Source organism: Benincasa hispida, chromosome 6 (assembly GCF_027475165.1).
Source record: "Benincasa hispida cultivar pf3 chromosome 6, pf3_genome.v1.1, whole genome shotgun sequence".
Classification (NCBI taxonomy): domain Eukaryota; kingdom Viridiplantae; phylum Streptophyta; class Magnoliopsida; order Cucurbitales; family Cucurbitaceae; genus Benincasa; species Benincasa hispida.
Window position 1 is genome coordinate 38,407,599 of NC_143483.1, and position 27,924 is coordinate 38,435,522.

The window sequence follows — 27,924 nt, forward strand, 5'->3', positions numbered from 1 at the left end:
AACCTACATCTACCTTTAAAGCAATTAAAAAGTTGAGTTTAATTAACTATATTCTAATCTAATATATAGTTATGTCACACCTTTAAAGCAAATATGTCATATCAACATTTTATTATCAAAGTTCATGAATGTAATTCAATTTTCTTACACTTATAAAAATTAAATAGACATAAATGCACAGCTTAAATATAATTTAGACATATACAATTAATTCAAGAAATTAGATGTTTAATTTTCTAAGCCTCATGTTCGTAAAAAACAGCCATAAGTGGTCAAAATTCATAGGCTAAATGTATAGTTTTACTTATATCAAAATATATGATTAGAAAAGAAATAAAGAAAAGTTACGACCCATTTGAAAACATTTTTGTTTTTTGTTTTTATTTTTGATAATTAAATCTATTGACACTATTTTTCTCTCCAAATTTCTTCTTTTGTTATCTATTTTTCACCAATGTTTTAAAAAATCAAACCAAAATTTAAAAATAAAAAAAATAATTTTCTAAATAGTTATTGTTTTTAGAATTTGACTAAGAATTCAAGATGCAGACTATTGAAAGAAATTGGAATGAAATGAGCTTAATTTTAAAAAACAAAACGAAAAACAAAATTACCAAGCAAACCTAAATGGACCATCAAATCAAAGAAATTTGATTTTGAAATCGTAACTAATATGACAACTTTACCCTTACTTTGTAACCCATAAAAAAATAAGAAACTTGAGCTATATTGGAAACTATTAACCGTCACCCACCTTATTAATTCAATAAAATAATATCTATAATTCTTTAATTCCTATAAATTTGGAGGTAGTAAACATAAAGAAATCAAATAATTTAAGAAAAAATATTGGGAAAAAGAAAAAAGTAAACTTGGCCTAAGCCCTCTCAGGCTCCCTCATATGGCTCTTTTAACTTCTTTTTTTTTCTTTCTTTTACGATTTTACCCTTCCATTCAAGCATATTTACATCTCTATCCAACAAAGTTACAAAATTCCAACTGCTATGAACCTCGGCACATCTCACAGTTTTTCCCCCACAACCACCTTGATGCTACAAGGCAGCTGACTTTCTGAGCTCCGGCAACCCAAGTCGCTGTCGGACTCCAGCTTAACCACCATGGACTCAAAGGCATTGGCAGTCGGAAGGCGAGCTTTGAGCTCTTTCAAGCTTGGAACGAGATACTTCTCGGTCCATTCATCGACGTTCGTGTTCCCGAGCCATACCCCACTAGTGATTTTCTCAAGAGCATTCTCCTGTAATTCAAGTGAAATCTTCTCTCCAACAATGGATGAAAACTTCTTGTTGATGGAGCTTGTGATGTTGTGCTTGATTGGAGAGAAGTCCACTGGTTTGAAGACGATTGCATCGTCGACTGTATTGAACATCTCTCGTGATGCTGAATGAGTCATGAATGATAATTGTCGAGTGTTGAGGCCGTGCTCGGTTTCGTGATCAGTTGTTACGTCACTGGAATTCAATGATCCGTCTGTTTTCTCATCCTCTGCATCTGCAGATTCGTTGAGATCAAATGCTATGGCTGAACCAGTTTCTACTCTGGGTTTCAAACACCGTTCTTCACCGTGCGTCCATTCGCCTCGACGTTTAACTGTCTGCTCACTAACGGATAGTTTCAACTGCCAAGTTCTTCTTGCTAAACTAGCAAATTTCTCTTCCTCGAGCTGATTCCCGTTAGACAAGTGTTTCATATCATCCGGTACCCAGGTTGCTGTAAGGATGAAGATGATATTACCAAGACTGATTTCACGGCCGTGAGAATCGGTGAACCGACCTCTCTCCATGGCCCTTCTTATGCTTCCACAGACCAACAGATCAGATTCATCGAAATCGTCAAGCACAATGACAGAAAATCGATTTCTTCTAACCGCCTCCAAAATTCTATCTAACACGGTTCTACCACGGATACTGATATCTGATTCTCCATCACTGCGTTTTGAGCCAAGACAAATGGTTACAGGATTGGACCCAGATACCAGCTCTGCAAGAGCAGTTGCCATCTTCTTCTTTCCAACTCGGTCGGGACCCAAGAACAAGAGCCACATGTCTCCTTTCGGAACCGTACCTCGTCGTTTTCCATTTCCCAATTTGAACTGAGTCACACTTGTAGCCAAAGCAGATGCTGCTTCTTGCTGCCACCATACCTTCTCCAGTATACCTTTAAAAAGCCTCTTGTACGAGTCAATATCCGATGTATTGACAAATTTACTACTCCGTAGTTCGCAGACTTTGTTCTCGGGTTCAGAAGATATGCAACCCAGAAAGTCCTTCACACGCTCTTTGTGTGTTTCCTCAGCCAAGATTTCACCAACATTCTTTCGTCCAAGAGCCAACTCTGTCCTTACAGGGCTATTCGGTCGCAAAATCGATACAACTTTTTCAGATGGTTTACTAGCCAGAAGTGGATTTGTTTTCAGTTGCAGGGTTTCACCAAATCCTTTATTCAATTGTAACTTTGGTTGGGAAGGTTGATGCCCGAGCAAGTTCGGACCGTACAAACCTGTTAAAGGAAGAGACACCGGTACAGTTCTCTCTGAACCAAACTTGTTCAGATTATGGAAATTAGGATGAAGACGAAAGCATATATCGTGCCATTTCTTCTGTAGTTCTTGAGTCTTTTGCTTTCGCATCAGTTCTTTATCCAAATTCTGAAACAGGAAAGATTGCTCATTTAACAAATGCAGATTACCAATAATGATTACAATAAAAAAGAGAAATGAAAATGATTAAAACAAGAATCGTAGTAGAACTTACATCGGTTGTTTCGGGTTTCTTTGCATCTTCATCTTGGGCCTTTGCATTCTGCAGCCACGGAGGGAGAGTGGATGCTTTGGCTCCTTCCGTTTTAGGTACAGAAGATGGTTTGTCCAGCTCATTGGCCACAAATTTTTCCAGTTCCCGTTCATAATTTTGCATACATTGAGAGCAACAACTTGTTTTCTGAGAAGAATCCAGGTTCTCATGCATCACTGGTCGCATCGGAATGGTGGTGACTGTCGGAAATCCCTTGATCGAGGATAATGATTCAATCGGACTATTAAGAATCCCAGTGGTACCAAGCCTAATAAACAGGACACAGATTAAGTTTGAAGAATTCAATATAAACCAACGACAGAATTTGAGAACTTCAGCTGTTCTAAACTCAAGTTGAATCTGAGAAATGAAGAAGTATCTTTCTAATTAGATTGAGAATCAAAATTTCATCTAATTTGGCAATTCGAATCATATCGGTCAACTCCTAACCACTTAATCAAATCAGATGCAAACTACTACCACAGCTAAATAATTCAAAGCTACAAAAAAACATTGGCAAAACTTGAATAAGCTATTCGTTAACAGGTCGAAATGGATCAAAGACTGTGAACAATACCTCGGAAACAATCCGGTAAGAGGTGCTCGGGCAGCAATGGGCACAGCCTGCAAGTCCCAATCATTCTCCATGGAAGGGTGATAGACTTGACACCTTAAATATGTCTCACAAGTCGCAGTACCAATCAACCAAAGCCGACTACCGCTACCATTGCCATACTTGGCAAGAAGCTTCCCCATCTCCGTCACTGCAGCACGCCCACCTTCCGAAACAACCTGCTGCTGCACCGCACCCGACCCCGAACCACCCCCGGTTGCAGGTGGCTGCTGAACCAGCCATTTCAAATCCCCCATATCAAGAATAACCCCTCCACCACCATTTAAATTCTCCATTCTACTCTCCACGAAATCTCCCAATTCCTTAAGCCTACCAGCAATCTGCAACCTATCAGAAGAACAGATCTCCTTCTCCAAATGAATTATCTGAACATTACCAAGTGTCCCATCCCCCAATTCTCTATTCTCAATTCTCCTCAACAATTCCTTCACCACGGCCTCCGGCTCCGACTCCCCCACGAGCACCGGATTCCTCTTCTTTGATCGGAGCAATATATCAAACACCTTCCGGACTTCCTCCCCCCTCTGCTGCACCGGTGGGGCGACGCTCCCCTGCTGTTGCAGCCGTGGATTTAAGTACAAATTCCTCGGCGGTCCTACCGGAGAAGGTCGAAACCCCAATCCCCCAATCGGCGAAGAACTTGCCGGGGCCGGTGAATTCATGGATTGTTCAATGGTGGCCTTAACAGCGGGGCTAGAAAAACTAGCCTCCCTCATAACACGGCTCACACTTGGGTCATCAAGAATCGAGATAATTAACTGTTCGAGCTCAACTTTGACGGCTAAGAGCGGCTGTTGCTGTTGCTCCGGACAGCCACGGCGCTGGTGAGCTTGGGCGCGCTTAAGGGCAGCCATAAGCGCGTTGGAAATGGGCGGCTCAGCGCCGGGACTAGCGTTTTGAGCTGTCGGAAGCCGCTCAAGGGCAACGCTAAAACAGAGCTCAAGAGCTCGGCACTGAAGGGGATGCGAGGAATTTGGGTGGGATTTGATACAAGCTTGCCTGAGAAACCCACTCGGTGAAGAGAGAAGCGTTGCAGCCACATGAAGCGGCGTCGTTTGGCCATGGTTCCGGCGACCGGCTTCAGCTATGGAATGATTCAGCACACTCGCCGCCTCCGGCGTAAGAGTCTGCTGAATCGTACTTAACCCAGCTCTCATTTATAGAAACAAAACAAAACCCAGTTCCGAAATTTGCTCAAAAACCAAAGGAATGAAAGAAATCAAAGATTAAAGATGAAAAACCCAGATGAAGAAGGTCAATGAGCAGATGAAATTAAGAAATTCCCATACCCAAGAAGGGAAAAATAAAATTAAGAAGCTTAAAGGATTTATGAAATTATAAAGATCAATCCATGAGAGTATCCATTTAGAATCAGAACCAAGTGTAAGAAGAAGAAAGAAAAAGCAAAGGGGGAAGCAAAGTCAGAATTCAACAGAGAGAAAGAAAGAAAAGATCCCCTGATTCACAAGAACATCTATCTGTTTCCTTTTTATTTTCTTTTAATCTCTCTCTCTCTACAACTTTTTTATCAGCATCCATCTGGAAGAATAACCCAAAATATCCTAGACAAAATTTCCTGAGTAATAATTGGAAATAGTAAAAGAAATTAAGGAACAGAAATGTGAAGAAGAAGAAGAAGTAGAAGAAGAAGAAGAAGAAGAAAAAAGGGGTCTCATGAGTTTCATCTTTTGAAATATGATTTTACAAATCTGAATAAAACAGAGGCAAGTGAGTAAAAATTTGAGAAAAAAAGGAAAGAATTTCTGGAAAATGAAGGAATTGAAAGTACTATATAATCAGTTGCAAGGATTTCTGGAAAATGCTTTTTGGGCAGAGTAAAAGAGCTCTTCTTTTGGTGTCATTAAAAAAAAAAGAAGAAGATTAATAACTAAAAATAAATCAAAAATGAAAAAAAAAATGAAAAAATGAAAAATATATTCTTGAATGTAAAGGAAGAAGCTTTTTTAAACCAGTTTTGTCTCAATATATTAGAGATAATGGAGAGAGAAAGAGAAGGGGTCAGATACTGCCTTTTTTAGAGAGAGAAAATGGGGATTAAGGCTTTTTTTTTTTTTTTTTTTAGGACTTTATTGGATTTGACTCTTTATAATTTTATTGTGAACAAAATATTTTTTATCCTTCTATTTTCATTTTCATTTTTATTTAGTTTTTAAATTTACAATTATCATCTTTTTAAATTTTAAATTTGATTTTAATAAAGTTGAATTTTATTTTCATTTTGTCTCTTAATTTGAAGATTTATATTTATAAACTTGATTTTTTACTAAACATTCACTTTTATTCTTTAATGTTGATATTTATTAATTAATTTTACTATATTTTTATAATTATTAAAATTAATTTAAAAATATTTTTAATTAATTTATAAATACTAACACCAAAGACTGAAAATAAATATCTAGTAAAAATTAAAATCTACCAATATAAATCTTACATATTAAAGACGGAACTAATTTAAAATAAATTTAAAATCTTAAAAGATAAAAGGGTAACCTTTTAGAATTTAGAAACTACATTAAAATTAAATTAAAAAATTAATAAATAAAAATATAATATTAAATATAGTAAAATTTCATAATCTATATGAAATTTTACTAAATTAATGAAATAGTTTTTCAATAAAATAATAATTAGAACCTAATCTCACGCGCCTTTTTAGGGGTTTTGAGTTTCATTTGGAGTCAGTTAGCGTGGATACACGCGCTAAAATTTGGGTTTAAAACAAAAACCTTTTTTTTTTTTTTTTGTGCACCAAATTTCAGCTTTTCACACGCAATCGCTGCAAAGGCAATGCACGGGTTTCGCCTTTTCATACTTTGCACTGTCTTTTTAACTTCCTCTTTTCTCTCTCTTAATCATATTATTATCTCTCTCTCTAACTTTTAAATTTTTCCCTTACCCTTTTTTTTTCCTTACAATTAAATCTCCCCACCTCTCTCATTCTATCTCGTTTCGCTGATCGTTACGATTAAATTGATAATTTTATTTGAAAAAAATAAAGATATTTTATTTTTTATTACTATTGTAATCGATTGTACAAACATAGATGTAACTAAAGATACATTTAACTATGGTTAGTTTTATATTTTTCGGATACTTAAAAAGAAAATTTCAAAAGGTATTTTAAATATTTATTTTATGAGTGTTAAAAATAAATTTTGAATAGGATCAATTTCATGATTATTAGGAAGTAGTTATATTTATGACGTCTTTCATAGAATAACACACTGATATGCAATAAAAATGAAAAAGATATTCAATGTTAGGGATGATGAAATCACAATAAATCTCTACGAAATGGTATGATATTGACTACTTTGGACATAATCTTTCAGGAGTTTGCTTTTAATTTCACTCCAAAAGGTCTCATATATATTAATAATATATTGTCCCTTACTTATACGCCTACGATTTTTTCCTTATCTAATGAATGTGGAACTTTAGTCATACTTCTAAGAACCAAACTACAAGCAAAGTAATCAAGTCAGTAAATCACGATAATAAGTCATAAAAATATATAATAAATATACTAATTCACCTCAAACTTAGAACTACGTGTTCTACTATAATAGAGATTAGAAAATCCTCACATTTTCAAGGCATTACATTTGATAGTTTATGATATAACAATCAAATAAACCCCTCGACTTGGAATAACTGCCAATATAGTATACATTGTATTGCTTTTCACGGCCTAAAAATGCGAAAAGAGCTCTACACATCTCAACACTATTTTCTTGATCCAATTAGTTCATTTTTTAGGTTGACTTATAAATTTAGTTTCTAGTTTCAATCGGGTCACTATTATTTTAAAAGTTTTTATTATTGTTTTTTTTCAACAATGTGAAGGGTGGAGATTCAAATTAAACATCTAACATTTTGGTCAAAAGAATACATCTTTAGTTGAATTATATGTTCACGTTGGCTCAAAAGTTTCATTTCAATCTCTTTGATTTCAACTTTGTTTCAAATAGTATTTTTTTTTTAATTAAACCTCACATAACAACTTTAAATTATCTTCTACTAGAAAAAACACAAAGCAAAACAAAAATCACCGTATTTCTTTCTTAATGCTTTTTTTTTACTTAGTCATATACCACAATGCAATCAACCAACAAACTTAAGCTTATAGTAATGGCTAGGACGAGTTTTAAGGTTTGAACTATACTAGAAAACTTAAATTTAATTTTTGGGTTTTCTTTTAAAATAAACAAAGCAAATAATTTCTAATTAATTCTATTATTTGAAAAATGTGTTATTTTTATGTATTCAATTTGTTGATTTCCATGGGTTATGTGTGTATATATTTGATCTTTTAACTAAAAACCGAATCTCAAATCCTTATTGTTTTTATTTCGATAACTAAATGATGATATAGTATATCCATATTGAACTAATATTTATCTGTTGGTATTATGAAGAGTTGAGTAGAAGAGCCAAAGTAAGCATAACTTAACTAACATTTGAATGCATTAGTGGTCGAGAGATCTATAGTTCGAATCTTCATAATCCTATTGTACTAAAAGAAAAGGCGAGTAAAAGAAAGTAGACAATTAGACAAAATAAAGTAACATATATGATTTATGAAAAAGTTTTACATGTTTATTCATAAATAGAATATGTTACATGTACCACTTTATTATAAAAGAATTTTATTAGATAGAAAATTATACTGGTATTAATTATGATACATTTAATAAAGTGGGATTTTAGTTTGAAATTTTAATAACCTTGTGTTTATATAATGATATAAAGTTGGAACATGAATTTGTACAATGTAAAATATATTTAGGTTATATATAAATATGCAACTTTTTTTTTAGCATTAGACATATAGAAGTGGGATTAAAAATCCAATATTTGGATAGAAAATATAATGTCCTATCTAGTTGCACTATATTTAGATTTACAAATTTAATTTATGTAATTTGTATTTGATTTGTATCCTCTTTTTTAAATTTATAAATGCAATTTTTACATGAAGCCTAAATAACAAATTTATAACCTATGATACATAAATATATATATACCACAAATCTAATTAATTAAATGGCCCTTAATGTATACCAAAAACAAAATTATAATACATAATGGATTGAAATATAAACCCTAAAAAAAATTAACCAAAGGTTAGGAAAAAGTTATTAATAAAAGAATAATAACAATATAGTGGAAAATTCTAGATTCATAAAATTTATGAATTATTATCTAAAAAATGTGATATTTATGATATATTTGAAATGAAAAAGAAAGATCTCAAACATTGAATCGCCCTCATTTCTAGGGAAGCAAACAAAAACACAATTGGGACTTGAGCAAATTGAAGTGAACACATGTCACCTTTTCAATTGCACCCATATCTCAAAAAAGGAGAAAACACACAATATCACCTTTAAATTATTCAAATAATATGGGCCAAAATGGAAAGAAAAAAAATTAGAAGGAATTTCAGGGGCTTGTTTAATAAATATTTCTGTTTCTCATTACTTGGTTTTCAAGAATAAATACACTTGTTGGGTTTATGTCACAATTTATATTTAATCAAAGGTATCTTTATAATAATTCCATGTATAATTAATTTGAACTAATTTGAACTTTATTGATAAAGATATATACTTTTGATCAAGAAATTAAAGATGGGATGGGTTGATATATGTGTGTGTATATATATATATATATATTTGTTAACTATAGGGCACAAAAAAACAAACATTATTAAATTCAAAAAGGCCTTCTATTATGCAAGAGAAAGAAAAATCGGTTTTAAATTTAGGAAGAAAAAAGAAAGGAAGATAATAATGATCATTTGTCCCATTGTATGATTCATTTTTTCAATTGTGACAATTTTTTATGGTTGTAAATATAAATCTTTAAGAGAATTAAGGAAAATATATCTAAAGAAATAAAGAAAATGAATGCAATATATAAGTTAAAAATGAAGGTAATAGAAACTCTTCAAAAGAAAAAAAAAAAAACAAAGAAAGAAGGCAATAATATTAATCTTGATATTAAAAATTAATTGTTATATTGGTTGATCAGTAACAATAATGAAAATTTTATTTCCCATATCTTTGCTTTGTTTTTATGTAGAATGTTACATTATGTGAACAGATAGAAATATAATTCTAATATATAGTCTACAAAGATATGTAGCTAATGAGTATTTGTATATTATTGATGCTAAAATTTGAAAAGAAAAATGTACATCAACAGTGAATTTGTGATATAGGAAAGATGTGACTTTGTAAAAGAAGGAGAATCTAGATACTAGTGTAGTACTTGCCACAATACCTTTGATGTCTAAGTTCGTAAGAGACTTTTAATTGTAGCAAGAGTTTTAGAGACAAGAATGAACTTACTTTTTATGAAGTTCTAGTGATATGTATATATATTGGTCAATCGAGTCAGGATTTTCCCTTTGATCTGAATTATTGGTGTGCAGATCGCCACTTTCAAATCGAAGGGTCACTCTCGACCTCATCTCAGGTGGAGGTTGAGGATAACTCCTCATGAGCCTCGGTTCGTGGCTTGCCCGGTCCAAGGTCCATTTGAGTCTTGAGTCGGGTACTTCAATCTTGAATTTTTCCTTTTATCTCATTTGAGCCCGATTCTCCTGGAGTCCAAATCTATCCCTATCATATACATTTATTTGATTTAGGCTAAGTGTATCACAATTCCTAATCTTTTACACAATTTCAGATTAGCTCTTTAATTTTTTTTATAGTTCTCAATTGTATCCGTAATGCATTGAAAATTCTCAATGAAGTCATTTGAACAAATATTTATTAAATTTTACAACAGTTTATGTATAATCAAAGTAATAGTTTAGGGGTTTTCTCAAAAATAAAAAATAAAAGAACACAAATAGTAAAATTTAATTATGGTTGTGATAAATTGTTATCAAAATCTATCATAGATAAACGCTGATAGAAATCTATCAACATCTAATAGTGATAAAAACTTATACAAGTCTATCATTGATAGACGCTGATAGAAGCCTATCAATGTCTATCTGTGATAGAAACTGATAAAAGTCCATCATTGATAGAGGCTGATAGATAGGGGCCGATAGAAGTCTATTAGTGTCTATTAGTGATAGAAACTAGTAGAAGTCTATCATTGATATTATCAATGATAGAAACTGATACAAGTCTATCATTGATAGAGGTTGATAGAAGTCTATAAGTGTTTATCAATTTTTTTTTTTTTTTTTTGCTATTTCTGTAAATAGTTTTGACATTTTTTCTATCTTTGAAAAATTCTAAATAGTTTGTTAACATATGTGACACATGACATTATGCTAGTTGAGCATGTCATTTTATAAGGACATTGAGATTTGTTAATAGATAGGTCTAATTTTGAGGATGAGCGAATTAATCTTTTGATTATCCATCGACTTCTTTCTTTTCTAAAAAAGTGATAATTTCAAAAATAGAAAAATAAGAGAAACTATTTACACAAAATAGCAAAATTTTAATTCTTTGATAGAGACTCATAGAGGTTGATAGAAGTCTATCAATGTTATCAGTGATAGAAACTGATAGAAATCTATCACTGATAAACGCTGATTGAAATCTATTAGTGTTTACTGACATTTTTTTTTTTTGCTATTTCTATAAATAATTGACATTTTTTAAATTTTCTTTTAAAAAACTATATTTCAATAAATTTTTAACAATGAATTATCTAATTAAGAATTTTGAAATAATAAAAAAATAGAATAATTTTTTTTTTCAAATATTAAGAAATAAATTGAAATTTGTTAGAAAGATGTTCCGTTAACATTTATTAGTAAGTAAAAGAAAGTTTTGGCAAGAGAAAATAAATTATAGGCTAAATTATAGAAAATATTCGTTAATTTTATGTTTTGTTTCCAAATAACTCTAAAACTTTAAAAGTTATATGAATATGTTAAGGATATTAAGGATGCCAATACATAAAGTCTTGTCTATCTATCAAAAGAATAGGACTTACCAAAGGAATAGGTTGGTTACAAACAAAGCTCTAACCATTTGTATTTGTTGAGTTATTTTTGCATTCCCAAATTAGGGACTCCATATTGTATAAATACCTCACCTATGTACATTTCAAATACAAGAAATCATAAAGGAAAACTTGGCTTGCTACTGTCGTTTTCTATCTATCGTCTACTTGATTGAGCTATCATTTACCTTATCTAAGTGTTATCGTTCACAGCATGAGTCAAGCCATATCCTTCAACCTCTCTTTCCTAACTTGGTATCAGAGCACATAATGACCAACGTCAATCAAGGAAACCTGGGAGCCACCATCGGCACAGCCAACTTCAGTGGCCCACCTTTGAACCAACTCCTCAATCAGATAACCTCAATTAAACTTGATTGTAGCAATTTCCTCCTATGGAAAAACTTAGCGCTTCCAATCCTTCGGAGTTATCGACTCGAAGGACACCTGACCAGACAAAAAGTTTGTCCCCCAATGTTTCTGCAACCTACAGTCAGTGAGAGCATATCGACTGGATCGACTAGAGCAGGAGCTACTCCGCGCAGCACAGAAGGAAGCTTCGGCAGTGGTACTTCCAACTCATCGACAGCACTTAAGGTAAATCCTCAATATGAAGTGTGGATGGCTGTAGATCAACTTCTCCTCAATTAGTTATATAACTCCATGACACCAGAGGTTGCCATTCAAGTGATGGGATGTGAATGTGCAAAGGATCTATAGACCAGCATTCAACAACTTTGGTGTTCAGTCCAGAACTGAAGAAGATTATCTAAGACATGTGTTTTAAACAACCAGAAAAGGTAATTTGAAAATAGAAGAGTACCTTCGAACTATGAAAATTAATACTGACAATCTCGAGCAAGCTGGTAGTCTTGTGCCATCAAGAGCCTTTGTTTCACAGGTACTACTAGGACTTGATGAAGAATACAATGCCATCGTGGCCACGATCCAAGGGAGAGCGGACATGTCGTGGCTTGATATGCAGTCAAAACTTCTCCTGTATGAAAGGAGATTGAAACATCAGTCAAACCAAAAGACGACAGTAGGCTTCAACCAATTCAGTAATGCATCAGTGAATATGATAAACACTAGACATGTCGACCAAAACAACAAGTCTAGTAGTAGCAATCAATCTATTGATGGAGGATAACGAGGTGGTGATGGCCATGGCAGAGGTCGAGGCAGGGGAAGAAACAACAATAAACCTGTGTGTCAAGTCTGTGGGAAGGTGGGACACATAACGTTCTACTGCTTCAACAGGTATAATAGAGATTTTGTTCCCAATTCTCCTCAAAACAAGGGATAACCCTTCCCTAACAATCAGACCAAAAACACACAACCTCGCCCAATAGCCCTAGCCATTGCTTATGGGATTAACCCCTTTCTAACAAGACAAGAAAACATGACTGATGCAAATTGGCTGAAAGTGGTGCCTCCAATCATGTTACCTCAGAATTTAACAATCTTGACAATCCGAATGAATACTCAGGTACTGAAGCAGTCACTATAGCTAATGGTAATACTCTAGAAATTTCTCATGTTGGAACTGCATGTCTGTCTAGTGATGTCTGCAATTTGAAACTGAATGATATGTTATATGTGCCTGCCATAACAAAAAATTTGGTCAGTATATCTAAGCTAACAAAAGATAATAACGTGTTTATTGAATTTCACACAGATTACTGTCTTGTTAAGGACAAGGGTATGAGATAAACGGTAATGAAGGGAATGCTTAAAGATGGATTGTATCAGTTAGAGGGTGCATAAATCAACTCGAAGTCGGTAGGAAACGGAGTACCATCGCAACCAGTGCACAAGAATAAAAATCTGTCTGCTTTTAGCATATCTTCGAAGCATAGGGTGTCTAAGATTACATGGCATAGAAGACTTGGCCATCTTTCGTCAAAAACACTAGAGTTTATTATCAAAAACTGTAATCTTCCTATGTTATCTAATGAAGAGCTTAACTTTTGTGATTCTTGTAGCTATGGAAAATCACATTCTTTAGCCTTCCCTAACTCTAATTCAAGAGCATCTGCAACCTTTGAACTTATACATACTGATTTGTGGGGTTCAGCTCCTCTCTTTTCAACAGATAGGTATAAATATTATGCTATCTTTGTTGATGATCACAACAGATACACATGGATCTATCCTCTGAGGTTAAAAAGTGACACACTGGCAGCTTTTCAACATTTTCTCACCATGGTACAAACTCAATTTAATACACTGATCAAGTCCCTACAGTCGGATAATGGCGGAGAATTTGTCTAGATACACAAAGTCTGTCATCAGCTTGGCATTACTTCTAGATACACCTATCCATATACGTCAGCACAAGATGGAAGGGCTGAGAGGAAGCACAGACACATAGTTGAGACAGGGCTAACCCTACTAGCACAAGCACATCTTCCTTTACATCATTGGTAGGATGCATTCTTATACTCAACTTTGCTGATTAATGGCCTTCCAACCCCTATCCTAAATGGACAATCTCCAATGGAAGTGATGTTAAAAAGAAGCTTAGGTCCGAGGAGCTTCGAATATTTGGGTGTGCATGTTTCCCCTACTTGAGATCGTACAATTCACATAAGTTGAGCTATCGCACAGAGAAGTGCATCTATCTCGGTCTGGCTGTGAATCACAAAGGCTACAAATGCCTCAACCCCAGGGTAGGCTATTCATCTCTCGACATGTTGTGTTTGATGAAACGAACTTTCCTTGTCAGGTGTCTTCTTCAGCTTGCAGACCAGCCAAGTAAGCAGTTGCCGTCCACCTGATTTCTTGGCTGCCCCTCAGTCAGGTCACACCGCATAGTGACTCCATGCCTTCTACATCCACAACCTCACTCTCACCAACTGTCAGAACAACTCACACTCAATCACCAACTAATACCTCTACAGAAAGCCCAACCTTCCCACATCCTTCCCCTGATCGTCTACCCACCAATTGTGTACCCGACGATCGTTTACCCTCATCGTTTAGTGACCAGCCCACTGATCATCTACCCACCAGTTACTTACCCAGCAATCACCCACCTAACGATCGTTCACCTACCGATAATTTACCCAGGATCATTTACCTACCACCCACTTACCCACCGATCATATACCCACGGATCGTGTACCCTCCGATTGTTTACCACCTGACTCACCATCACTTACCGCCCAACCCACTGATAGTTCACTTTCATCATCCCCTGCACAATCTTTACCCGATACTGACCCACACCCTGTGCTCGTGTCTACTCATCCCATGATTATCCGAGGAAAGGCAGACATCTTCAAACCCAAAAAGACTGGTCCATAACCGAACCTACTTGAGTCAGTGATGCGCTCAAAACCCGCAGTGGAACAAAGCATTGAGTGATGAATTTCAAATTAGTGAACAATCAGACCTGGACTTTGGTTCCTCCGTCACCGTCAATGAACGTTGTTGGCAATAAATGGGCATTCAGAATCAAACGGAGTCCTAATAGCTCCATTCTACACTACAAAGCACGCCTCGTAGCAAAAGGCTTCCATCAAAACCCAGGCATTGATTTCTTTGAGATGTTTAGTCCAGTGGTCAAGGCATCTACCATCCGGATCATCATTAGCCTTGTGGTATCCAAAGGATGGCAACTGAGACAGTTAGATTTCAATAATGCCTTCTTTAATGGCGTCATCGATGAAGAAGTTTACATGCGCCAACCGTAGGGATTTGTTGATTCTCAACTACCAAATCACGTCTGTCGCTTACACAAGGCCATATATGGCCTTAACAAGCACTAAGGGCCTGGAACAACACACTGAAAACAACATTATGTAGTGGGGGCTTTCAGAATGCTAAGTTTGATACATCTCTCTTCATATATAGGAGCACTTTTACCTTGATACTCTTACTAGTATATGTTGATGATGTAATTATCATCGACAATGATCAGCAGGCAATCAATAAGCTTATAACAGCCTTGGACTCCAAGTTTGCTCTAAAAGATCTTGGCCAACCTCATTACTTCCTTGGAATCCAACTGCACAATGTCCCCAATGGAGTTCTACTGAATCAGGAAAAGTATGTCGAGGACCTACTTCACTGTCTTGACCTTAGAGATCTAAAACCGACACCCTCTCCAAGTGTTCTAAACTAGCAACTTTCTATCTCTGATGGCACTTCTCTTGACAATCCCTATATCTATCGGAGCACGATTGGCGCCCTATAGTACTTAACCACCACGAAAGCTCACATTACATATGCGGTTAATCATCTAAGCCAGTACTTAAAGCAACCTACGGACGTTCACTGGCAAGCGGTGAAGAGAGTTCTAAGATATGTCAGTAGCACTCGACACTTTGGCCTCTATATTTAACATGGGTCTGACCTCTCTGTTTCGGCCTTCTCCGATACCGATTGGGCAACCAACATAGAAGATCGAAAATCAGTTGTTGCTTATTTCATCTTCCTTGAAGGTAATCTTGTCTCCTGGTCCTCCAAGAAACAATCCGTTGTCGCACGATCCAGCACAGAGTCTGAATATAGAGCGCTTGCTCATGCCTCTGTAGAAATCATATGGGTGCAATAACTACTATCTGAGATTGGTGTCAAACATAAGTCGGCTCTAGTCCTGTGGTGTGACAACCTCAGCGCTGATGCTCTAGCCGCCAATCTGGTGTTTCATGCATGGACCAAGCACATTGAGATCGACATTCACTTCGTTCGTGATCAAGTCCTCCGTGGTCAACTTGATGTTCATTATGTCCCATCCTCTGACCAAATCGCTGACTGCCTCACCAAGCCTTTAACACACTCACAGTTCTTCCACCTTCGATCCAAACTCGGTGTAGTAGAACTACCCTCTCGTTTGAGGGGGGATGTTAAGGATATTAAGGATGCCAACACATAAAGTCTTGCGTATCTACCAAAAGAATAGGACTTACCAAAGGAATAGGTTGGTTACAAACAAATCTCTAACCATTTGTATTTATTGAGTTATTTTTGCATTCCCAAATTAGGGATTCCATATTGTATAAATACCTCACTTATGTACATTTCAAATACAATAAATCATAAAGGAAAACTTGGCTTGCCACTGTCATTTGCTACCTATCGTCTACTTGATTGAGCTATCATTTACTTTGTCTAAGTGCTATCGTCCGCAGCGTGAATCAAGTCATATTCTTCAACCTCTCTTTCCTAACTGAATATACTTAAATTAAAAAAAATAAAAAATACTCTTACGATTACTTTTTTATCAAAACCATTAGTACTTTATTTCGAAAAGATTCTTCTAGATTTTCAAAACTTTCATCAATATCCTTAAACTTTGAGAAAAAAGTTTGTAAATACTATTTTATCATTAGTATATGGATGAAAACCGCTACTACCTCGTTAAAAATAATATACTCCTAAATTTTCAAAAATTTTTCAATAAAACGAAAGATTAAAAAATATCCTTAGCGTTATTATATGGATGTTAATCACCTCCATCCTTCATTTCTTCTTTCTCCTCTATTACAATCTATGACCTAACACTTTCCTATTTCTCATTATTTTTTCTTCATTTCTATAATACCCTCTTTATCCCCCTCTTCATTCTTCAATCTTTAAAACTTCCTCAATTTCTCGTACTTTTTTTTTTCTCTCTTCTTAAATATCATAACTTTACATAAACAAGAGGAGCTTTCTTATTTCTAAGTATACCAATATAAATATAAGACATTTCAACATTCCAAATAATCAACTTATTTGAAAAATTACTTCAATTGGGAAAGAACCCATTTGAAAACAATTCATACAATTTATCTCATTTTTTTTTCATATATTTACTCACACTTTTTCTTCATTTTTCCTAAACTTACATCAATTTTCTTAGCAACCAAATAGGATAAAAGAACTTTAAGTTTAAGTATAAAAAATCTCATACAATCTCAAAATCATCAAAATCTAAGAAAACCATGAATCACCAAATACAAAAAGGCTAAGAAAGGAACACCATATGCAATCATGGGAACCTCCTTAGTTGACCACAACAAATTAACTAATTTGAACAGTAAAAAGAATCAACAAAATTTTCATTGTTACATAAATTTGGTAATGCACATGTTTCTTTCTTTTTCCCTTCCTCTGACTACCCTCAAAATTAAGATCAAAATTCTCAATGTTTCTCTCTTTTGATATATGCAACCCAAATGAATTAACTCGCACACAACTATTAATGTACAACATTGGTTAAAACATTTAAATCCTAAGGTCCATTATTAGGTGATGTATTATTCTTCTTTTTTCTCATTATAGCTTATGTATCTTGATTGAAGAGAATAGGTCTAGAGATTGGAGCTAAGAAATGTGATTAAGAGGTATTGAAGAAGAGAGGGCAAAAAGATGTAACATATGGAAGTGTTAGGTCATAGATTGAAGCAAAGGAGAGAGATAAACTTTTGAAAGTTCGAAGATATGTATAGAACGAAGTACGTTAACTCTTTCCATTCAAAAACTAATGACAATGATATTTTTTGAATGTTTTCTAAAATTTAATAGTCTTATTGAAATTTCTGAAAGTTGGTATTTTTGAAATAAAGTACAAAGTTCATAGGTCTTTTCTATAATTTAATCAAAATTATGTACAAATTCATAATTGTCACATAATCAAATAATAAATTCACATAATGTTACATAATCATTTAATACCATGTAATTAGAAATTGATTCTAAAAGACTAATTTTTTCCACATGAACATTACTCAATTGGCATAAGATGTGAGAGGTTTGAATCTTCCCTAATTATTATCCTAAAAAACTAATTTTAACCATTAATTAGAGCACCAAGCGTTAAAGTTTTTTTATTTTTCACATTTATAACATTAAATGTATATTTCTGTCATTTTTATAATTTAGGATTGAAAAAAATAGTGTATGTATTAACGAGTGAGCTATGCTTATAAATTAATAGTTCAATATCTTTTCTTTTTATAAAAAAAGAAAAAAAAAACCCCTACTTAACAATTGCTGACTCGACATCACAATTTCTCTAAGCATATGCAAAAAGCTGAAGTATTGAATAAAATATCCCCAATATATTTTTTTAAAAAATTAATGAAAAGAAATTCTTGTAATTACCACAAAGTTCATCAAGTCAACAAAAAGGGGGAAAAAAACGTAATTACAAAAAAACTCAAATTCTAGTTTTGAAAAATCCAACATGATCTAAAAGAACCAACTGCCATAAAAATAATCTCACTTTGACCTCAATAAACTACCCATAACTAACCACAAGCTTAAAAGATGTTTTTAAATTGTTTCACTAATATTGTCGATCTACACATAACTCAAACTAGTTCAATTATATACATTTAACTAAAATATCATAAATTTGAATCTTCCATGAACTAAAAACTCCAGCAATATAGTCATTTCAATTTAAGTTTCTACAAATAACTCAAACTAGTCCATCACCATGCACCCCTTCAATCATAAAGAAAAAACTATAAAATATATATTTTTTAATAAAAAAGTTTATGTTTGGACATTTGAGTGAGTTACACAAAGATGGGTGCAATCGAAGATGTACTCAAGATTTTTCATCTGAAAATAGTTATGTGGATACAACATTAATTATCGACGTATATGATCTCTCATCTAGGAAAAGGTTTACAAAATTGAAAATTTATGGTGGATTAAGATTGACCCAACAAATTAACACATGAAGTTAAATGATTAATTTGTTTAGAAAAATGAAGGGTCAAATACATTAATGATATATATAAAGAGATGGAGAAAGAAGTAAAAAGGAAAGAGGAATAAATGCATGGAAACAAAATAGGTGAGAAGCAAAGTGAGCAATAAATTAAAGGAAGGGAAAAGGAAAATGGCCTACAAGCTTTCGAATTTATGAATTTGATTTATTTTTATTATTATTATTATTATTTTATTAGGAGGTTAGGTCGGTCGGTCTTCTTCATTCATTTTCAACTTTTCATTTTCAATTTCCCTCAACTACGTACCACTTACGTCTCTTCCTTCTTTTCATTTTTTTTTAAAACTTTAATTTAAATCAAATCAAATCAAATGCACTATTACGACAATGAGTCTCTTTTTATCATTGTAATAATGTCATATCCACAAATATTTTTCTTCTGGTATGTTTTAAAATGTTATATTTTTAGGTTTTATTTGATAATTATTTTGTTTTTTATTTTTGTTTTCGAAAATTAAGTTTATAAACACTATATCTACTTTCAAAATTCTTCCTTTGTTATCTACATTTCACCAATGATTTTAAAAACCAAGCTCAATTTTGAAAACTAAAAAAAAGTAGCTTTCAAAAAGTTTTTATTTTTTATTTTTTATTTTTGGAATTTGGTTAAGAATCTAACCATTGTACTTTAGAAAGATGCATATCATTATAAGAAATGTGGATGAAATAAGCTTAATTTTCAAAAACGAAAACAAAAAGACAAATGATTACTAAATGGAACCTTAGTTATTAAGTTTTGAGGTTGATTTCAGTTTAGTTTTTAAGTTTCAAAATGTTATAATTGTACTATTGGGATTGGAGTTTTATTTCAATTTAGTCTTTAGGTTTAAAGATTTATACTTTTTTTCTTTGATTTTTTTTTTACTAAATATTCACTTTCATCTTTAGTGTTAAATGTACGTTTATTAAATTTAAAATTTAAAAGAATTATAATTAATTAAGTTTAACTATTTATTATCTTTATAAAATTAATTTATTTTTATATTTCATTTCCTATTTATTTTAAATTAACTGACGAGCATTAACGTCAAAGATTGAAGTGAGTATTTAGTGGAAAAAATCATGGTTAAAAGTGTAAAATTTGAAATCCAATGATCAAATTTTGAAATCTATGAAATAAATTGAAATCAAATACAGAACTTGAGGAATAAAAGTGTAACATTTTGAAGTATATGGTCGAAATGAAAACTTGACCTAAAACTTAAGTACCAAAACGATTTCTTTTTCTTTTTCTTTTTTATTTTTTTAGATGAAGGTGAAAGTCTGAAAGGTTTTTAATCTACATGAGAAAATTCCGAGCATGCTTTGTTAGAATTCTTTAGGGAAAATGCGATTGGGATCGTTTTGGTTTTATTAGGTAATCATTTGGTTTTTAGTTTTCGAAAATTAACCCATTTTTTCTAAATTTCTTTAATCGTTCTACATATTTCTTAAGTAAAAGAGTTGAGCTCTTAGCTAAATTCTAAAAACATAAATAAAAATTGACTTAATTTTTGAAAACATTGATAAAAAGTAAAGAAGAAATTAAAAATTTTGTAAAATAGATATTTATAGACTTATTTTGTTTTTAAAAAATCAAATAGTTTGCAAATATTTTATTTTGAGAACGTTTCATTTGTTAAATCCCGTGAGGTGGTTAGTTAATATATTTGGTTTAACTTTTTACGTGTTTAAAAATAGCAATGTTTTTATCTCTTAGTTAGATTTATGGATCTTTGTTAAAAAAAAGGGAAAAAAAAAGAGAAAAAGAAAAGAAAATAGAGATGTTGTTCTTATAAAAATAATCAGTTAGAATCTTCTTTATATCTAACTATGGATATGACACTAGGGTTGAGGTGGAGTTGGAAAAAAATCTACCTTTTTTTTTTGTGAAAGAGAAATTTGTTATTTTAAAAATTAGAGGAAATTACTGGAATTATTTTTAAATATAAAAAAAGAATCTGTTTATTTATAAACACAGTAAAATGTCACGATGGTCTATCAAGAATAGTAAATGATATTAATTTTATCATTTAAAATAATTATCTAAAATTTAATTTATTCATTATTAAGAATTTCATACAAAAATATTTGAACGTAAAAAATAATAAGTAATTTTTTTAAGATAAAAAGGTAGAGCTAGTGATAAAGTCACTAAGTGGAAACTATATTCTCCTTATCTTACATTGTATCCAAATTTGAGTAAAGAATATATATATATATATATATATATATATATATGCCTCTATGTTGGCATTTTCAATATGCTCACTCAATTGAAACTACTTTTATTTAATTATATATTGATTAATTATTTCCATGAAGCTTACTTTAGTTTAATTAGTTACATATATTTAATTTCCCATAGTTGATTATGTAATCTTTCAAGGCTCATTATCCCAAACCACACTCCAATTTATATATGATCAATTGGGGCATTGGCACCCACATTTAAAAAGCTTTCCCAAAAAGAAACCAAAGCAAATTAAAGAAACATGCTCCAATGGCAAGCATTTTCTCAATTTTTTAATAAATTTTTTGATAATATAAACTCAATCATGCTTACATTCCTTCATTTAAATATTGATTTAAGAGCATTTCACTAAAGGACAATAATATGAGGCTTACTAATGATAATCACACTTTTTTGGGGATTCCCAAACCCCATATTGCTTCCCAATTACCACTCTCATTTTTCTTTTCTCAAAAAAAAAAAAAAAAAAAAAAAAAAAAATTAGTTGTATCTTATAATGGATCATTATTTTAAAGTATGGGTAGACTTTACGTACTGTGTAACAATAATATATTATAGCATTAGTTGAGTTCATAATGTTATTTATCTTGGTTAGAGATTTAGTCTTGACAATTTTTCTTAAGAATGTTGTGGCAGTTATTTCTTGAGATGTTTGTCAGTTTGTCTCTTGAATTGTTATTTAAGATGTTCCTTCGAATATTGATCTTTTAGAATATATTTTCCTTATATGGAAAAAACTGGTTGTTTATTCTCACGGATTTATTCCTTTTATGAGCTATATGGATTGTGATTTGGATTTGGTTCTCCTTTTTTTCTACTATACATATCTAATGGCTATACTCTTTTTAGGATTAACGCTTTGAAGAATAGTGGAGTCATTGTCTTTTGTTTGTACCATAAATACAAGTGTGCCAATCCATGTAATTGTGAAGCTTTTGTTACTGTCGATCTTGAATGGTTCTCTAGATCTTATTAAATCATTCTACTATATCTTGAGAAGGGAGTCTGTTGAGTATAATTACTTCAAAGATAACAAATATACCAGAATATCACCGAGAACACAAAAGTAGTGGAGAGATTTGTGATGAGAGGAAGAAAGGAACTCAAGAGATTTATAATGGTTTGATCATGATCTACATCCACTATAGTCACTTTTGTTTAGGTTTCTTTTTAGCAGCTTACAATACATGATACAAAATAGGGATCATTGAGAAGAAAAAAAAATCCAATTACCTAAACAAAGTGTGTACTTCAAAGAAAGTGAACCAACCTTCCACTCTCCATGGATGATGGCTAAAAGCTTTCTCTATATTTTCTCTAAAATACCAATAAAAATGACCCTTCACAAAACTTTCTTTATACAGGATATATTTTGAGAGTTTTTAGACAACTCTTAAACTCTCAATGGTAATACCCTAGTAAATGCATTTGTTGCATTATCATTTGTGCTTATTTTCTTTAATGTAAACTTACCACTCATCAAAATATCTCTAAGAAAGTGGTATCGAACATCTATGTGTTTCATTCTATTATGAAAAGTTTGATTTTTAGACAGATACACAGCACTTTAGCTATCACAAAAAAATTTGACCACACTCTCATTATGCATCAGTTCATTTGTGATTTCTTTCAACCATATTGCTTCCTTGAAAGCATCTGGCTACAATATACTCTGTTTCTATAGTAGATAAGGCTATTACTGATTGTAACATTGTTTTCCAGCTAATTAAATTTCCAAAATAGGTGAAAACATACCCATAAAGTGATTTCCTCTTATCATAATCTGCTGCATAGTCAACATCCACATAACCAATCCAAGAGACTTTGATTTATACTATCTTGTGTAGACAACAAACCTACTAATAGAGTTGACTTTACATACCTCATTATCTATTTGACAACATTCCAATGTTCTTTACTTGGATTTTTCATATATCTGCTTATAACACTCATTGAATGTGCTAAATCAAGCCTGGTATAAACCATCAAATACCTTAAACTACCAACTACACTAGCACAAGGTACATCAGTCATGTAAAGTTTCTCTTATTCAGTTTTTGGTGTTTGTTCAATACAAAGTTTAAAATGCTTGGCTAAAGGAGTAGTAACTCCTTTACAATCAGACATGTTAAACTTAGAAAGTATTTTAGTAAAGTACAATTCTTGGGATAATGCAATCTTTCGTTGATTTCTATCTCTTCTAATGTCAATGTGTAGAATTCTTCTAGTCGGTCCAAGTTCTTTCATTTCAAACTTTTCCTTCAACTAGTATTTTAGTTTCTCTATCTCTAGTTTATCCTTACAAGCAATCAACATGTCATCTACATAAAGTAACAAGAAAATTGGTGATCTATCTTCAGCATGATTAAAATATACACAGTGATCAAGTCTGCTTCTAGAGAATCCACAAGAAACCATAAACGAATCAAATTTCAAATACCATAACCTTGGAGTCTGCTTCAAACCATATAAAGATTTGCTAAGGAGACATACCTTTTTCTTAGTCCCCTTATCAACAAATCCAGTTAATTGTGACATATATATAGTTTTTTTAATATCTCCATGTAAAAAGGTTGTTTTAACATTGAGTTTCTCTAATTCAAAGTCAAAAGTAACCATTAAAGACAATAATATTCTGATAGATGTATGCCTAACAACCGATGAAAATTTTTTTCCCATAGTTTATGGCTTAAGTTTGAGTAAATCCTTTTGCTACCAACCTAGCCTTAAATCTAGGTGGCTCTTTTTCATCAACATTTGGTTTTATCTAAAGATCCACTTACAACTAACTAATTTATGATCATTTGGTTTATCAACTAAGGTCCAGGTATATTTTTATGTAAGGATTCCATTTCTTCTTTCATAGCATACATCCATTTTTCACAATCAGGTGAGTTTATTGCTTCATTGTAAGTTAAAGGATCATTATCCACTTCAAGCATTTCAGCATTTAATGTATAGTATACTAAATCAACAGATGCATACCTTAGGCATCTGACACGTTCTAATAGTGTTCTGTTCATGCGTTCAGTTACTCCATTTTGCTGTGGTGTGCCTCTTACAGTGTAATACCTTTCAATCCCCTCTTTTCTACACATGTCCTTGAATTATTGATTCACAAATTCAAGTCCATAATCAGTACGAATGCATTTCAGCTTCTTATTTACCTTGTTTTCTATGAGTACTTTCCATTGTTGGAATTTTTGAAAGATCTCCTCCTTAGATTTCAGTGGGTAGACCCAAACTCTCCTCAAATAATCATCTACAATTGAAAAGAAGTATTTAGCTCCACTAAGTGAGGGAGTCTTCTCTGGCCCTCATAGATCAGCATGTACATACTTCAAGATGTCTGTGGTGCTATATTTTCCCTTTCTAAAGAATACTCGAGTGGTTTTTCCATAGATGCAGTGTTTGCACAAGCCAAAGGAACTTGTGGAATTTAATCCAAGAAACCCTTGTTTGTTTAATTCCATCAGTCCTTTTTCACTGACATGACCAAGTCTATCATGTTATAACTTGGCTTTTCCTTGGTCCTTTTGATGATCAACTGCTGCTGTTCCAAGAATGGTTGACCCCTTCAAAATATACAATCCATTGATCAACTTCCCTTTGAGTTTTTACCATGGCTTCTCTAATAATTTTCATCACACCGCTCTCGGGAATTAGCCACAACATTACTATTATCACAATAAAGTGTGATGGGCTTTGACATGTCTGGAACAACTTCCAGATCAGTCAAGAATTTTTTGAGCCAAACGGCTTCCTTAGCAGCTTCACAAGCCGTTACATACTCAGCCTTCATGGTGGAGTCAGCGGAAGTCTTGATGCTTTGATTGTCGTATTTCGAATGTTGGATTTGTCTGCAAAGACTCGTCTATAATAAAGACATTTTCTACTATGTGTTTGAAATCTAGTTCCTCAGATAATTGTAGATTTCCATTTGTTTCACTATAATCTTTCCAAAGCATCTCACGTTTTGATTGGGTTTTTTGTTTGCATTTTGATAGATTCAATTCGAGCATCTTTGACAAAATAGAGTCTCCTTCCGTGTAGGGGGCTCTCGTAGCGCTTAGTGTAGTAAGGGCCTTTTGCTTCTTTTTTTTCCATCATCACTATCTGCTTTATAATCGAATCTGGAGAATATGAACTCATCACATTCTTCTTTTTGGTATGTTGTTATGAGCTGATCTAGTGCTTAATCGTAAATTACGATGTGTTGCCCGAGGTCACTTGAGCCCCCCCTATACCAACTACCCTTTATCAAAACTTCCCATTTGAATAATAATAAGGTCAGCTTGGGTTCCAAACCTTTTGATATGCAGTCTCGCTATTCTTTGTTTGCATTCAAAGGTCTTGTGCCTGCACCCCTGCTTGGTGCTTTGCCATAATACTACCCCTTCGTTAAGAGTGAACACTGATCCTAATGTGTATTTTCAAGAATCTCTATCAGTTTGAAAATCAGAGTCCGTGTATCCCGTAAGGATCAAATCCTTAGAACCATACATAAGCATGTAGTTCCTCGTTCTCTGTAGATACTTGAGGATGTTCTTAACGGCTACCTAGTGATCTAATCTTGGATTAGATTGATATCTACTGACTTTGCCCACTGCATAGCAGATGCCAGGTCTAGTATATAACATCACATACATCAAACTGCCTACAACAGATGCATAGGGGATCCGTCTCATCTTTTCAACCTCTTGAGGTGTCTTAGGACACTGTTTATTATACAATGTAACTCCGTGCCTGAAAGGAAATAAGCCATTGTTGGAGTTCTGCATCGAATATTTGACAAGTATCTTGTCAATATACGACGCATGAGACAATGCTAGCATTTTGTTTTTATGATCTTGAAAGATCTGAATACCCAGAACAAACTGAGCCTCTCCCAAATCTTTCATTTGGAATTGAGTTACTAATCAGTTCTTAACTTTAGTCAGTAAACCTACATCATTCCCAATGAGTAGGTTATCATCTACTTACAACACTAAAAAAACTACTGAACTGTTGATGGTCTTCTTATAGACATAAGACTCATCAACGTTTTGATCAAAGCCATAAAATTTGATTGCAGTATCAAACCTTATGTTCTAAGATTGAGATGCTTGTTTCAGTCCATAAATGGACTGATTAAGTTTAAACCTTTTACTCTTAACCTTGGGTTATGAATCCCTCGAACTGCATCATATAAATGGTATCCTCAAGATTGCCATACAGAAAAGCAGTATTGACATCCATTTGCCAAATCTCATAGTCATAATATGAGGCAATGGATAGGAGGATCCGTATAGACTTTAGCATGGCAACAACGAGAAAGTCTCCTCATAGTCGATTCCATTTACCCGGGTATAACCCTTTGCCACTAGTCTAGCCTTGAAGGTTTGCACCTTCCCATCTACACCCCATTTCCTCTTGTAGATTCATTTACAACCTATAGGTTTTACCCCATCAAGTTGATCTACAAGATCCCATACTGAATTGAAGTACAAGACTCCATTTTGAGATTTATGGCTTTGATCCATTCATCTCTATCAACATTCTCTATTGCCTTCTTATAAAACAATGGATCCTCAACTTCGCCATCAGCTACCATAGCTAGGACTTCAGTTAAACCTATATAGCGAATAGGTCGGTTCGCAACCCTCCGACTACGTCGAGGTTCCTTCAACACTTGAGGTGGATTTGACATACTAGATGAACCTACTTCAACAACTCTTGTTGAGGTACTAGGCTTTTCAACAACTATTGCTGAAGATTCAGTAGTTATTGGGGATGATGCTCTAAAGTCTCATGTCCTGTAGTTTGTTAACACACTTTTGTACGAACACTTGTGATGTATAATATATGATATTTTCTCCACTACTCGATTTTGCACATTGGATGTTTTATTTTCTTTACCACAAACAACTAAACTAAAATACCTAGTTGTCATTATGTAACTTAAGCATGTATGTGGTGACATACAAGTGGATCACATCTTAAATGATAACCGAAATGGTCTATAGTATATGGATGTAGGAGGGAAACGTTATCCTGGTAACACTACGTATGCGACCCGCTTTGTGGAATGGTTACAAGTGTTGTAACTTGCTACAGATGGTCTGATCCTGATCATTCGTGTGGGGATATGCGAGCGGGGGTGTCCTATACAAAGAGTTTGTATAAGACCTGACCACGAAATGTTAACGTCTCGTTATTTAACGTCGTTCATGATAGAGACTTCATTTCACTAGGATGACCATAGGTAACATGACCTCAATCCTGAGTAAGTTGGGAACTTCTACCATTGAGGACGGTTCTTTGATTTGCATGGGTGCGAGTTGCCAGGTCACTGACTCAAACCTACCAGGGATTCGTCTGATTTGGGAGTTGGGAACTTAGCTACACAAGATGGAATTCACTCCTTCCTCGAAGCAGAGGTAAGTAGATAGATTGCTCCCTTAAGGACTGATCCTAGGGCTTGAACGATGTGGCAACACACCTTTTCATGGCCTGAGAGGTATCCATACAT

General features: G+C 33.4%; 1 protein-coding gene across 1 annotated transcript; it reads right to left on the reverse strand.

The window, feature by feature from the left end:
- Positions 1-758: 758 nt before the first annotated feature.
- Positions 759-5,500, reverse strand: LOC120079430 (protein SUPPRESSOR OF MAX2 1-like). Its single transcript, XM_039033604.2, has 3 exons — positions 3,388-5,500; positions 2,772-3,078; positions 759-2,665 (listed from the first exon to the last, which is right to left on the reverse strand). Exons 1-3 carry the CDS (start codon positions 4,599-4,601, stop codon positions 1,022-1,024), a joined length of 3,165 nt encoding a protein of 1,054 aa, XP_038889532.1. The 5' UTR covers positions 4,602-5,500; the 3' UTR covers positions 759-1,021.
- Between the last annotated feature and the right edge of the window lie 22,424 nt (positions 5,501-27,924).

Excerpts from the sequence above, each read along its gene's own strand:
- LOC120079430 (XM_039033604.2), bottom strand. The coding sequence starts at position 4,601 with ATGAGAGCTGGGTTAAGTACGATTCAGCAGACTCTTACGCCGGAGGCG. Across the intron at positions 3,079-3,387 it reads CTTACCGGATTGTTTCCGAG|GCTTGGTACCACTGGGATTC; the intron begins GTATTGTTCACA and ends CCTGTTTATTAG. Across the intron at positions 2,666-2,771 it reads AGAAACCCGAAACAACCGAT|AATTTGGATAAAGAACTGAT; the intron begins GTAAGTTCTACT and ends TTCCTGTTTCAG.